Here is a 15,513-nt window from a genome sequence, read left to right as displayed (position 1 = left end):
TTACTTGATTTTGTTAATGGTTAAGTTTGTTGTGGTTTTTTTTTAATTGTGTGATAGTCTACTAATTAGGAATTATATTACTCATTCAGAATTTGTGTTACTCAGCCAAGGGTCTGGACTGTTTAACAAAAAACAAACAAACAAAAAACTACCAATGGCATTCATTAGCCATATAAATGCGATTATAAGAGTTAAAGTTTAGAGTACTTGAGAGTAATCACCCAGTTTACTAAATTACTTTACAAGTGGCTATACAAACACAAACAATTGATAAATGGTTTAGTGAAAAGAATACGGGATAGACTAGGAATCTAAGATGTGGGGTCTCAGTCCTTTGGCTGCAGGAGTGTGGGCAAAATCATTCCAACTTCTCTGGACATCAATCAGTTTGCTATCAGAAAAATTAGGGAATTGAATTAGACTATTTCAAAAGTGCCTCTCAGTGCTAACCTTTTGTGACTGTCAAATGTTTACAGATTATTCTTATCTAGTCTGGCTCATAGTAAGCACTTGATAAATGTTTCAACTTTAGTAATCATCAAACTGGATCTCCTAAATTGTTTTATATAAGTGAATGGATTCAGCCTTTTCCCCAATATGGACTGTTCTCAATCAAGATGGATTTTTAAAAATCAATATTTAGGTTGTTTTTAACATTTGAAAATACACACTCCACTGAACTCCTACACTGATACCTCACTGTGGCATGGAGGCCTTGCCAGAAACAAGCTCTGGAAGAGCCCACTACGCTGGAAAGGCTTTGAGTTTGGGCCACTAACGACAGAATATGTCTGTTATCTGAAGGCTAGCCTATTTAAGTTATGAAAAACTTAAATGGTCACCAAGAGATGACTCTTTTTGGCCACAGGATCTCAAAAACCTGTTAAGATGTTGCAATCTATGATATTGAATGAAGTACCTACACCAAAGAAACCACAGATCTTAAGATACAATTTTAATATACACATGTAGTATCTATATCTATATGTATAGATATAGATACACATGTTTTTATATTTACTAATCATTTTTGTAAAAAATAATTCATATAGTTTTCTATGTCTTAAGGCTCAAAGATATAATGATTCAATAATGGAATTCTGAAGTTAGGACTATACAAATTCAATTAGCTGGAGTGCTTAGGGAATGGGGGGGGCTCAATTTAACTAACTTTTTCTAATAAGCTAAAAGTTAAGCCAAAATTTAAAAAAAAGAACTCTATTTGCTGCTTCAAATCTTATCTTTTTTAATGCATTTGTAACCTGGTAGCCTCCGTAGTTTACTGAACATAACTTATTCTTAGATACCTAAATATCTTACAATGTGCCTCAGTATCACTCTACACAGGAACGCTTAATCAGTGTTAAGAAGAGTGTAGTAGAAAGAGTGCTTGATTTTGGAATGAAGACTGGGGTTCAAATACTGGCTCTTTTACTTGCTTGGTATAGGACTGACAAATGATTGGTACTGAGAGTGTTGGATGCTATGATCTCTAAGTTTTCCTCTACTTCTAAATCTATGACACTATTTAAATGCATGATTGAATAAATGATACATCACTGTAAAATATACATGTAGAAAGGTTAAATATTAGAGGGAAATGGGTATAGACATAGCTTTTTCTGACTAAAACTAAAGGTACTGATTCTCAAGAATTTTTTTCTTAAAATAAATTTTATAAGAGCTTATTTTCTTTCACTATGTGTATCTTTTTTTTTCCCCGTTAAGAGTTGAATCAGTAAAAACTAAATTCAATGAAGGTTCAAATTAGCTAGGTTTCACTTATACAACAGTGTCTCAAAAGTCTTGGTGCAGTTTTAAGCTTTACCTGAACTAAGAATTTTGGGGGCACCTTGAACATAAAAATAAGAGACATGGACAATCTTCTATAAATGTCTAGTGGTAAGTTTGAAAAGAAAATCACATAAAACTTACTCAAGCTAAATAGGAAACTCAAAGAACCAGCTCAGATCTGTAAAGATACATAAAAAAGATGGAATTAAGAGCAAGTAACAGTATGAATACAAAAGTTAAAGTTCTTTTACAATATTAGGTACACTGAAGCCCAGAATAAACTGAGAAATGTAAGAAATATTAAGGACAACAAAAAGGATATTTTTAATTATGGGAAAGAGGAAGATCAAAAAGAAAGCAACAATGCTGGTAGAGTAGATGGGATAGCAACAGCCAATGACAGAGAAAAGGTTGAGCTGTTCAACTCATATTTTATTTTTTTCTTCTACCAAGAAGAACAATGTTTCTTAGAAATAAAGAACAGAAGTGATTGACAAGGAATTTCCATTCAAGTTAATTGAGGAAGGTTAGAGCACTTATCAACCAGCCTAACTATTTTCTAGGGACTAAGAATTCACAAATCTTGCTGAGCTATAAAACCGTGGCAAACCAAAGTAAACCCCAGGCCTAAAGGTGGTATCCCAATTTGCAAAATGGGAAAAAAGAGTCAGTTAACTTCCATTCCTGGAAAGATTTTCTGAAGTGTTAAGGAAATTATCTTTCAGAATACTTTCAAAGGGATGCAGTACCTTCCTATAAACATATCAGGGCGAAGAGAGATATATATGTTGAATGTGGCCCTAACACCAGGCATTGTGACATGGTATAAAAGAATAGTTTCTTAATTATAATATTCACATTTCCTCCTAGTTTAAAATACTTCCAAACACAAGGTTGTTGAGCTCACCAAAGAGTGTGCTCTCCCTTCGTTGACCATTATAAAGTCTTCAGATTTCAGGTTTGTTTTGGTTTTTTTGGGGGGGGAATTGGAGGGGAGGATTGTGTGATTCCATTGTTTGTAGAGTCAAACATTTACACCAGATATCATTTACAACCAGTGTTCTTTCATTTTCTCATTAAAACTTAGCGTATAATATTTACTATAGTATACTGTTTAATCCAGCATAAACAAGTCATATAAATAAAACTCAGGTTAAATACAACAGACAATGTTTACAAGTTAAAACATATTTTTGTTAATAATTGGTAAACTACAAAAACAATGTCCTATCTGCCCTAACCATGTTATTAGGTGGGTTTACTTAACTGTTTTCAGAGAATAAACTTGGGAGACAGTCTGTTTCTGTCAAGAAGCATCTGCTGTGTCAAAGCAAAATATATAAAATAAACATGCACGTGCACACACACATACACACACACACACAGAGAAATGAGTTGCCATTCCAATTATTTCCTTTTTTTAGAAAAACAGAATATCGGGCTGGTAGATCAATAAAATATCACTGATACCAAATATCTAGTTTTCAGCAAGACATTTGACAAAATCTACTGCAGTGGAAAAGATGGAAGTTATAAGCTAGATAATAATTGAGATGAGTTTAGAACTAAATAAGTGATCAAACCCAAAGAGTAGTGATCAATTTGTTCAAAATTAACATTTAAGAAGGTCTTTACCCTGTGCTACAGACTTCTGTCCCTGGTACTGTGTTGATTAACATTTTTATTAGTAACCTGAGTAAACCAGTAAAGCTGGCATACTTATCAAATCTGCAGAATACACAAAGCTGGGAGGATTGTTAATAAGTAGATGAAGAGAATCAATCCAAAAAGTTCCCAATACGACTAGAACGAAAGACTGAATCTAATAAAATGAAAAGAATAAATACTAATTTTAAGTATAGGACAAGGGACAGGTGGCTGAGACTATAATTTGTGTTAGACCTGAGGATTTTAGTATACTGCAAACTTACTGTGAGTCAGCAGTTACATTACAGGTAATGACAAAATTGGGATTTGAACCTATGACCTCTGACTCCAAACGCAGTGTTATGCTGGTTAGATGACATATGGTCTCATTTTTTGTTCTAAAGTCCTATGATCCTATGACATTTCAACCATTCTTTCCATGGCTGAGATTCTATTATTTGGAGAAGTGGTAAAAATCATTTCATCAGAGACTAATGAAGTAGTAATTCAGCAACTTCTGTAGTAGATATAAAAATAATGATTTCTTCCTTCTGACAAATTTCTTTAAAGTGAGAAATCATTTTGGAGCAAAAATATAGTAAAGTTTATATATATTTTTTGTAATCTACAAATATAATAGAAGGAAAAAAAAACTGAGTTAAGTTACATAATAAAATATTTTAAGACTGTCACACTGACCTGAAGTCTAATTTTTTGTTTAACACTTAATGTAATTATAGAAGTTTAAAGATGGAAGATGCAGAGTTTATTTTTTAAAAAAAAAGTTATTTAGTGATTCAAAGGTTACATCTAAAACACTCAAATTAAATATCTTTATTATTAGTTTAAACATTTAATGCCTCAACTAACCTGATAAATTAGAAATATTCCAAAACACCTACCCGACAGCTACTTCTCCTCTCCCCATCAAATAACTAGACACCTGCTTCAATTTCAAGTTAAATTTGTAAGTAAAATTTGCAATTAAGTAAGTTTTCTAATGTAGTTTCAAATTTACTATACGGAAATAAAAAAAATAAACTACTGTTTAAAAAAGTAAACTGAAACACACCAGCATTTAAGCACACAAATCTGAACTGTAAAATTATTAAGGTTCTACTAAACAATAAGTATGCCTATTTTTGAAGAAAAAAATTAAATCAAGTCCTCTTATCACTGAAAACTGAAACACAATGGAGTAGCATGGTGCAAAGAAGGACTCAGATTGAAATTCTGGCTCTTTTCTTGATCTCACATTCCTCTTCTATAAAATAAGAAAGTTGGGGTAGTCTTGGGTTCTTAACCTTTCTTTGGTGTCATGGATCCCTTTGGCAGTTTGGTAAAGCTTAATAACCCCTTCTAGGAACAATGTTTTTATATGCATAAAATAAAATACATAACATTACAAAGAAAACCATTACATTAAAACACATTTACTAAAATATATACCAACCCTGATAAGAACCGCCAAACTAGCTGATCTCTAAGGTCCCTTCAAGCTCTAGATCCATTCTTCTATTATTGATTCTATGGTCCTATTTATTATCATGGAACCTGACCTAATAAGAAAAATGGGTCCTTTCCTCCATGTCACAATACTTTCATTTTTAAGAAAGAAAGAAGTAGGCAGTATAGTATTGATTCTAAAACATGACAGAATCACACATTGCAATAAAAATCTAATTACAGAAAAACCAAACTACAGCAATACTTAATTTATCTAGAATACACTGAAGAAGGAAAAGAGGAAGCAGAAAGGCTCATAAACAATCAAAATAGATTTCAAAGTTTTTTACTTTATCCTTACCTCTCAGGCCTATTTGCTCTCATTTTTACACATAATGCTAACAAGCTTGCAAAATGGAAAGAGTATACAGGTGGAAGGAGGGAAGAGACTAGGAAGTGAAAGCTGATGGAAAGAAGAGACAGAAAAGCTTTTTTTTAAATAAATTTATTTATTTTTAGTTTTCAACATTCACTTCCGTAAGATTTTGAATTCCATATTTTCACCCCATCTTGCCCCTCCCCCACCCCAAGATGGCATGCATTCTGAATACCCCTTCCCCTAGCCTGCCCTCCCTTCTATCTCTCCTTCCCACCCTTCTCTTATCCCCTTCCCCTTCTATTTTCCTGTAGGGCAGGATAGATTTCTGTACTGCATTTCCTCTATTTCTTATTTCCCAGTTGCATGTGGAAACATTTTTTTTTAAACATCTGTTTTTAAAACTTTGGGTTCCAAATTTTCTCCCTTCCTCCCTCCCCATCCACCCTCATTGAAAAGGCAAGCAAGTCAACACAAGCCATACATGTGCAGTTATGCAAAACACTTCCATAGTAGACATGTCCTGAAAAACTAACTCTATTTCCCTTAATCCTATCCTGCCCTCTGAAGTCTGGGCATTTCCACTGGTTATCCCCCGATGACTGGGATCCTCTCTTCCCCTCTGCCCCCTGGCTTCCAAGAAGACTCTCCCATAAAATCGAACATTCTACACGAGGCCTTTCCTGGTGTCCTAAAAATTAGTGTCTTTCGTATTAAAATTTATCCTCTTTGTACTGTGTCTTGTTAATACATAGTTTGCATGTTGGGCCTCCCCCCCCCATTTTTAACTTGAAGGCAAGGCTGTTTTATTGTCTTTGTGTCCCTGGCACTTAGCACAGTGGCACACACTAGGTGCTTAATACATGCTGGTTGAATTGATGACTAAAAACATAAGATGAAGTTTGTGGTAAGAATATCCCTTAAAGTGACTGAAAGCATGCTTGAGCCATGTGAAAATTCATAATTATGTACTTGTTTCAGTAATTAAGATTTTCTTATTTGAAAGCCAGATAATTGTTTATAGTTTGTAAGAGTCATTTAATATTTATACTACTTTTCAGTTCTTTCAAGTTATGTTTTCTCACATTGCAACAACCCTGTGACATAGGATATTGGGAATGATTAAGAGGGTTGTAGAGGTTAAATGACTCACCCAGTGCCATCCAGATGGTTTATGGTAAAGCCAAGACTGTAACATCTCCTGACCCAAGTCAACATATTAAGCCCCTTATGTGTGTAATGAAATAAATGCCAGATTTAGTCAGAGAACCTCAAATATTGGATCTGGGACTTACTACTTTGTGACTTTGGGGAAGTCACTCATTTCTTTTTGGGCCTCTGGGAAAGTTACTTGTTCTTTCTGAGCCTCAATTTCTTCATCTGTAAAGTGGGAGGTAGCCTCTTCCAGTTCTGATCTTTGATCCTATGTGCAAAGCACTGTCACAGCACTAGTGACAACAGAGATGGAAATGGAACATATTCCTTGCTCTGAAGGAACTTTCAAGGGGCATAGGTACACAGAGTGAAGCAGGGTGGAAGGTGGTAAGTGGGAGGAAGCAGGTTGAGACATTAAGAAATCTGAGAGAGAGCACTTTATAGAAATGGTGACACCTTTGATGGGCCTTAAAGATTGAGAATAATTTTTCAGGTGGAAATGTGGTAGAAGGAATTTCTAGACAAGGAGAAGAGAACCTACAATACATGAAAAATAGGAGAGGGCAGGAAGAGAGAGATGAGTAGTTTGGCTGCCATTAGAATCTATGAAGCGAAGCAGAATGAGTTGTTATCAGAGGACCTAGATTCTAGTCTCACCTCACATGGGTGCTTATAGCACTTAACATCTCCAGGCCTTATTTTCCTCATCAGTAAAATCAGAAAGCCTGTAAGGCCCCACTGAGTTCAATAATGTTATAAGACTGGAAGGTTAGGGGACAATCAGATTTCAAGGAGGGGGAGGGGCAGCTAAGTGGCACAGTGGATAGAGCACCAGCCCCAGAAGGATCTGTGTTCAAATCTGACCTCAAACACTTGACTAGGACTAGCTGTGTGACCTTGGGTAAGTCCCTTAACCCCACTGCCTACAAAAGAAAAAGGAGGGGGAGAGTTGTGAAATATTAATCAATAGGGTTTCTTGGTGACTTAGTAGAGAATTGTTTCAGTAGAATTTTGGGGATGAAAGTTCGAGTTTATAGGTCGTAAAGAAGTTCAGGCAGTGAAGATCACAGGAGATAGCGATTGCTATAGAGTTTAGTTTGAGGAAGTGCGATCTAGTGAAAGGTTGGTTGTTAGTTTTTTCAATCAACATTTACTAAGTGCTTTCTGTGTGCCAGACTCTGGCTAAATGCTGGGAATACAAAACCAAAGGAGTCTGCATACAAAAAAGAAACTGAAAAGCAGAGGAAGAGGAGGGGAAAGTACCCAACTGTGGGGGCATGTTGGAAAGGTCAGAGAGGGCCCTGCCAAGTGCAGCCAGGTGAGAAATGAGATGTTCTAAGCTGAGCTCCTCCTTAAATGGAAGTCTGGAGTTCATGGCCCCACTCTCCAATCTGAGAGGCTGACATGCATGAAGTAAAGCACAAGACTAAGGCCCAGGTCAGGGGTGGGGAACCTGTGACCTCAAGGCCCTCAAGTGTATTCCCTTAATAAAAGGATTTGTTCTGTAAAACTCAGTCAAAAGGCATCATCCAAGGACCTAGAAGGCGACAGGTTCCCCACCCCTGGTCAGGTGCTTTACTTCAAAAAAGGGGAAAAATAAGTACTTATATTGCATATTTCATATCTAAAGCAGTTTGAAAATGTTAAAATTATAAATGTAAACTAGTATTATCGAGGAATGGAGATGGTGATATCAAGTTGTTCTCCATGAATGGCATCCCTCTAAGGTAGGAAGGAGGCAGTGTTATCTTAGAATCCTGCACACAATCTTCTGTACCTGGTGAATGGGATCAGAAATTAGCAATATAAATGCATGAAGTTGTGGATGTGCTTACAAGCATAAAAAGATTTGGTTTTGTGATTCTTTTCCACTACGTCTTTATAAGTACCAAACTGATTTTTATACCCCATTTTATTTTAATTTAAAAGAAATAAGCACAACAAAGCAGTTGAGATTTTCTGGCTTTAAGATTTTTTCCTAGAATGTCCATTAGGTTGTTTCAGAATATCTTTTTAAACCACTTCTCTTTAGTTTGGTCACATACAATCTCTCATTTTCTCCTTTGTTTTTTTTTTTTTCATGGCCATCTCTAATACTTACACTGGCCAACATCATACAAACTGCTGTTTTTTTAATTTGAAGTTATTTTCAAATCTTCCTTCAGAAAATCTTCCCAGTGAGTTACATACCCAGTACACACTTGCATTATGACATCTGCCTATTTTTTCATATAATAGTAAGTACTAAAGATATCCCAATTTTACAAACAAGTAATGCTGTTAAAGTACTGTGTAAACATTAAAGCACTATAAAATGTCAGCTATTATTTTCGTTCTTCCAGGCTGCCATGCTTCAGGATTCTGTATGCCTTTGAAGAAAAATAACTTTGTCAGACTTAAAAATTCCAGCAGTCCCCTTTTCCGTTCTCTTCTCCCTCTCAGTATGCCTATACCTTATTTTCTCCTTCATTTGCTTTCATTGAGTTTTGTCTTTTTGCTCTCCAATTTCCATTTCTTTTCCTTTTCTCCATTCACTCCAGCTAGATAAACTTCTTATTCCTTGTACAAGCATCACCTTCTATTGTTGCTAAGCCTTTGATAATTACTTATATCCTAAACCTTAGTCTCCAGCTGTCAATATTTTCTCCTATCTACAAAATGTAGCTCATTCTGTTTGCACTTTAAAAATTTTGTGCCCAAACAATTGAAGGTTTTGTAAACCTGATCACAACATTTCAGGGAGGAGGGAGGTGCCAAATGTAGAATTTGTAAGGTATAGCTTTTGACCTATCGCTCATATTTTTGGTTGACAAATATGTTGATACTCTAGATCTTGTCTAATTTAATCTGGTTTAATTTCTTTGAGTGCCTGAAACAGTGCTAATACCAAGATGATCAATAATTTATTGTATGCTGAAAATGATAGTTTTATGTTTCCCCTTTATCAAAGAAACTAAACATACATAATCTTCCCTCAAACACCCTAAAAAACCAACATGCTGATAGTTTATCTCATCTACTTAGAATGTAATGGAATACAGACAATACTTATATTCCAGTTTTGCTATACATTATAGGTAACAAAATTTTTTTTAAAAATGTGTAATAGCTTTTCTTTAACATTAGAGTTTATAGTCAGAGAAAAGCTTAGTCACATTTGAGGGAGGCAAGAGTGGTACTAAGTATGTTTTAGCAATGAATAGAAGATCATACCATCCTCAGTGAATTAGATGGATGATGCTGCAGGGCTCCTTTCCTACAATGGCTAAACAAGCCCATAAACATCCTAGATAGTAAAATAAATAGATTCTGTTGAAGGTGTGGTAACCATTATGTTTTTTATTATATGCTCCAGTAGACTGCATAACCCAGTGCTTGTTAACCTAACCTCCTTTAACCTCCATATCAAATGATTTCACATGTATGAATTATTTCATTTCTCCTGAGAGGTTTCTGGCTTCTCCCAGTTCTAGGTCTTCACTTATTTTACTTAGTTTATTGTATTCCTCCTTCACTTATATGGTTTTGGTGTTTGTTTATACACATCACTTTTAGGTAATACCATTTGGATTTCTCTCTTTTTCCTGCTTCCAGATATTTACTATTTATCGAATGGCCTGCTGCATGGAAAAACTCTTATTATGGCTCTGAGACAGTACGGCATTAGCCACAATTCCCTTACTTTTCTGCGTCCTTTTGCATCTAGTGTCACCTTGTGAAATCTCCAGAATCTTCTTTAGGGCACTTAGCAATGTTTTCTAGGTTATAATAAATTGATGTGGAGTACTGTTGCTACCTACTTTGGGAGGGTAATTGGATAGTCTTTCTCTACAGTATTTTTCTGAAAAAACTTCCATCAGTAATTCACTTTTCTTTTACTATTGCAGTGTGGCCTTTTTGCCCATGATACCCAACAACAGAAAGGCCTATTAAAATAGGCCTTACTAAGTTTCAGTTATCCTGAAGCAATCCATTGTAGGGTTAAAGTGACCATTAGGACAGGTACCACTTCCAGTTCTCATAGATACAGTAAAGCAGAATGTGTTAGAAACTGATGAAAAATTGTAAGACATTTTATAACATAATAGCTCCCCTCCCTTTGCCCCTTACCACTTTATGTACCTTTGTTACATTAAATTGAAAGTTCTTGCTAGAAAAGTCTAAGTCAGAGATTAAAAAATCTCTAATGTGCTTTTTGGGGAAAAGCTGTTAATAGGGCTGTTTGAGTTAAAATTTTAAATATTTAAATGTATATATTTTTTTAAAAATTTCTTCCAGAACTTGGGTTATTTACATTTAAAACTTTCAGTAATTGTTTAGTTTGAAACAATTTACTTCACTCATATACCACAAGATGAGAAGCACTGAACTAGATAACATTTTTTCTTAACTGCATTTTGTTTCTGGCTGCTTTAGAGAAGGATTCATTCATTTGTAATATTTTGCTTTCTTACAAGTATTATTAAAATCCAATTTATTTTGTGTAGTGGTGGTCTTATTAGGAGTGTTTAAATTATATTGAATAAAATTGTCTTTAAAATAGATATTTAACCTGAAAAGGTTGGTAGTTATTGGCAGAAGAGAAGCCTTCATTATCCCTAGAAAATATTGCCCACCTAGAAATGGCCATCCACTGTTGCTGGGCAACACTACTCTTCTCTTGCTCAGCAAATAAAACCTACTTGCTCTTTGCTCATCCTGCATTTGAATGGCTTCATTGGCAGAGGCTGTTTGTGTGTGTACATATCCAGAAAGTCTAATCACTATTATGTTGGTTATTTCAGTTTTCCTTGTTCTTGTTCTTACTTGTTTTTATATCACAGTCATTTCTGGGAGTTTGGAAGAGGGGAATCTTTCCCACTCTACCTTTGGATTGAGCTCTCCCTCATAGCAGAGATAATTATGCAAAAATACTCCAAACAATGCCAGCATCTGACAATGTATAAAATATCCCCCTCTGTGGTGAGGACAGAGGTATGTTTGATACCTGTTTTTGAGACTACAGTTGGTTTTTCAGTTATCAGAGTTTGGCTTACTCTTTTTCTACATTATTGTAGTCATTTTTGTTGTTCTTTTGATTCTGTTTATTGCTTATTTCACTCTATATCCATTCAGAGAAATCCTTCCATGTGTTTCTGAATTTCACATAGTAATTTATTATTACACAGCAATACTTCCTTGCATTCTGTTCTAATACTGTACTTTTTCTTAGCCACTCTGCAGTCGTTAGGCACCGCTGTATTTACAGTTATCTGCTACCACAGTGAATGCTGCTATGAATATTTTGGTATCTCTTAGACTTTATTTTTGTTTTTTACTTCCATGGGCATATATGTTCAGTAATAGGATTGATGAGTCAAAGGGTGTGATGGTATTTTAGTCACTTTTCTTGAATAATTACAATTTGATGTCCAGCATAGTTGGAACAATTTACAGCTCCTTAGAGTAGGCTTTCTTAAGGGTACAATTCCTTTTTAAAAAAAATGTATAGCTTTGCACAGACTCGAACTCAGGTAATCCTAGCTAAGAGGTAAGCCTTGTGTTCACTACTCCATGATGCTTCTCATGACAACAGTAAATGACATGACAAAAAATATGCTGAATTTTACCCTTTTTGATTAATATATCTTATTCTTTATGAATATCATTTCTTATACTGTATACAAACATTGGTGTTCAGGTTTATAGGACTGTTTATTCTTTTTAAGGCCTTAGACTGCTCTGATTTTGAGATTTTGAATCTTAAAAAAAAAAGCTTTGGGGCGGAGCCAAGATGGAGGTGTGAAAGCAGTGACTTGGCTTGAGCTCTCCCCCAAACACCTCCAAATACCCATAAAAAATGGCTCTAAACAAATTCTAAAGCAGCAGGACCCACAAAAAGACAGAGTAAAACAAATTTCCAGCCGAAGACAACCTGGATGGTTGATCAGAAAGGCATATCGCTCAGGGCTGGGAGTGGAGTGCAGTACGGCGTGGGCGCGCAGGCTGCAGCAAACCTAGAGCAGGCCTCAGAGGACTGAATCACGGGTAGCTGTGGCGGCTTCCAGACTCCTCAATACACGAACGCCAAAGACAACTTGGAAGGTCAGTGGGAAAAGTCTGTTTTTGCATTGAGAGAAGAGCTAGGTAAGAGCCAGTTCCAGAGCATAGAGTAAGGATGCGAGGGTGGTGGCTGTGACCTGAGCTTCCTGCGCACAGACTGAGGGGGAATCAAGTGGCTGATCAGAGGGCGATTGTAGGTTCTCTTCTCCTTGTCTAGAAATTCCTTCTACCACATTTCCACCTGAAAAATTATTCTCAATCTTTAAGGCCCATCAAAGGTGTCACCATTTCTATAAAGTGCTCTCTCTCAGATTTCTTAATGTCTCAACCTGCTTCCTCCCACTTACCACCTTCCACCCTGCTTCACTCTGTGTACCTATGCCCCTTGAAAGTTCCTTCAGAGCAAGGAATATGTTCCATTTCCATCTTTGTTGTCACTAGTGCTGTGACAGTGCTTTGCACATAGGATCAAAGATCAGAACTGGAAGAGGCTACCTCCCACTTTACAGATGAAGAAATTGAGGCTCAGAAAGAACAAGTAACTTTCCCAGAGGCCCAAAAAGAAATGAGTGACTTCCCCAAAGTCACAAAGTAGTAAGTCCCAGATCCAATATTTGAGGTTCTCTGACTAAATCTGGCATTTATTTCATTACACACATAAGGGGCTTAATATGTTGACTTGGGTCAGGAGATGTTACAGTCTTGGCTTTACCATAAACCATCTGGATGGCACTGGGTGAGTCATTTAACCTCTACAACCCTCTTAATCATTCCCAATATCCTATGTCACAGGGTTGTTGCAATGTGAGAAAACATAACTTGAAAGAACTGAAAAGTAGTATAAATATTAAATGACTCTTACAAACTATAAACAATTATCTGGCTTTCAAATGAGAAAATCTTAATTACTGAAACAAGTACGTAACTATGAATTTTCACATGGCTCAAGCATACTTTCAGTCACTTTAAGGGATATTCTTACCACAAACTTCATCTTATGTTTTTAGTCATCAATTCAACCAGCATGTATTAAGCACCTAGTGTGTGCCACTGTGCTAAGTGCCAGGGACACAAAGACAATAAAACAGCCTTGCCTTCAAGTTAAAAATGGGGGGGGCCCCAACATGCAAACTATGTATTAACAAGACACAGTACAAAGAGGATAAATTTTAATACGAAAGACACTAATTTTTAGGACACCAGGAAAGGCCTCGTGTAGAATGTTCGATTTTATGGGAGAGTCTTCTTGGAAGCCAGGGGGCAGAGGGGAAGAGAGGATCCCAGTCATCGGGGGATAACCAGTGGAAATGCCCAGACTTGGAAGATGAAGTGTCTTGTGTCAAGAGGATTGTTTAGAGATCCAGAGAAGTACTTATTTTTTTTTTGACTGCTCCATAAATACTTTAAAACACTCTAGAGCTCCAGCCCCACTTAATAGCATTCTATCGAAACCCATAATCCTGGGGAGACTAAAGGTCTCAAAACCCGATTAACTACATCTACTGCTTGAACACTCCCCTATGCTACGACAACGTTATTCTACAATGTTCTGGCACCAGAGGGTGGCTCGGCTCCCTCCCCTTCTCCGTCCAGAGGCCAAGGCTCTGCCGCCAGCAGCCGGCTCGGGGCGTGGGGAAGATGTCAGCTTCCACTCCACGACGGGAAAGCCCTGTAGGGGGCCAGCCTGCCCCTGGACTGGCTAGCGAGGGTGGGCGCGGGGGCAGCCCCTCACACACCGGGAAGAGGCAGGGCGGGGCTGACCCTCATCTCTACATTAACCGCTTACTTCTGGGCCGGCCGGCCACCGGACGCGGAGCCCTGCTGGGGGAGGGGTGGACAGGGGAAGCCTGGGGAAAGGGAGTTCGCTCCGTAGCGTCCCAACCCCGAGGAGAGGAAGGGTCAGCAGGGAGGAAGCCGGACCAATGCCCCAAGAGGAGCCGCCGGCGAGTCCTTTCCCGACTCCCAGACCGCCCCACCCCCAGCACCGCCGCCACCGCCCCTTCTCACCCCCGCCCCGTCTCCAGAGGAACAGCCCCTGTAGCCCAGGGCCTGGCCCAGTGACTCACCAACATCCTGCTCAAAAGGATTAGGCGTAAACAAAGGCATCTTGCCGCTACCGGGTCCGCTCCAGGTGAGGCGCGATAACGGCTGCAGAAGCGGCGGAGGCGGCGGCGACAGATTCTGACCCCTCTACTACACCTAGAGGCCGCCGCTTCCTCGACGGTCCTCCGGCCCAGCCTCAGCACTTCCGCAAATGGAGCTGTCCTTGCTCGTGCCTGATGCCAAGGAGCCGAGACCTCCTTCCGAGCCTCCTGCGCTATGCCTTTCCTAGGCTAGACCCAAACAAGCTGTCAGCGTTCTTACCCCGCTTCCTCCTCTATAAGCAGGTCCAAGGGAGGGCGACTACTTTGACTCCAGAGTCACGCGGTCTTCAGGCGTTAGCCTTAACCATTTTCTGATCTCGAGGACCCCTTCCGGAATAGGGACCTTCGAGGACCGGAAGTTGTGACAGGAGCCTGGAAGCTGAGCGTCAGGGTTGGCTAGAGACCGGCACAAAGGCCTATTTGGTGACAGCAGGGGGCGCCAGTGCCCAGGCTTTCTACGAAGTTGCTTGTGCCCTCTCGGGAACCTACCGGGGTAACATCAATCCTTAGGCAGACAACACAACACAACCTAGCCCCATGCTCGGCCTTTTCCATAGGCCCTGGGTTCCCGGGAAAAGGGAGTGAGAGCCGACCTGATCATTAGGTTTGGTTCTTCCGGCATGATCGATGTAGTGAGAAGAGCACTGGGCTAATGAGATCCAGCTTCAAATCATGGTGTTGACATTTGACTAATTGTGTGATCCGTTAACATTTTGAAGCCTCTGGTTCTTCCCCCGTGAAATAAAGAAGTACCACTTAATTTTCAGGGACAAGAGGAAAGTGCTAGGTGCAGCAGCAGGCTTTGGATCGGACCTTTCCACGCCAGAGGTGTACACACTCCAGAACTAGCTGCGAGGGCTTCTGGGAAATGTAGTCCAGGGATGTTTTTCCCCCTCTCTAGGAGAGGAG

General features: G+C 38.4%; 1 protein-coding gene across 3 annotated transcripts in view; it reads right to left on the bottom strand.

The window, feature by feature from the left end:
- The window catches only part of STAM2 (signal transducing adaptor molecule 2), a 48,928-nt gene extending 33,895 nt beyond the window's left edge, over window positions 1-15,033 (bottom strand). Inside the window, exon 1 of one of the 3 annotated variants that reach the window (XM_020970340.2) lies at window positions 14,527-15,033. In XM_020970340.2, coding sequence (XP_020825999.1) covers window positions 14,527-14,566 — 40 coding nt within the window. In that variant the 5' untranslated portion in view covers window positions 14,567-15,033. Of the gene's footprint in view, window positions 1-1,935; window positions 1,958-14,526 lie in introns of those variants that run through there. The other 2 variants (XM_020970339.2, XM_078147033.1) reach the window with 2 other exon arrangements.
- Window positions 15,034-15,513: the final 480 nt, after the last annotated feature.

Source organism: Phascolarctos cinereus, unplaced genomic scaffold (assembly GCF_003287225.1).
Source record: "Phascolarctos cinereus isolate Bilbo 61053 unplaced genomic scaffold, phaCin_HiC Scaffold_726;HRSCAF=1367, whole genome shotgun sequence".
NCBI classification, from domain to species: domain Eukaryota; kingdom Metazoa; phylum Chordata; class Mammalia; order Diprotodontia; family Phascolarctidae; genus Phascolarctos; species Phascolarctos cinereus.
This window is presented reverse-complemented; position numbering and strand designations above follow the sequence as displayed.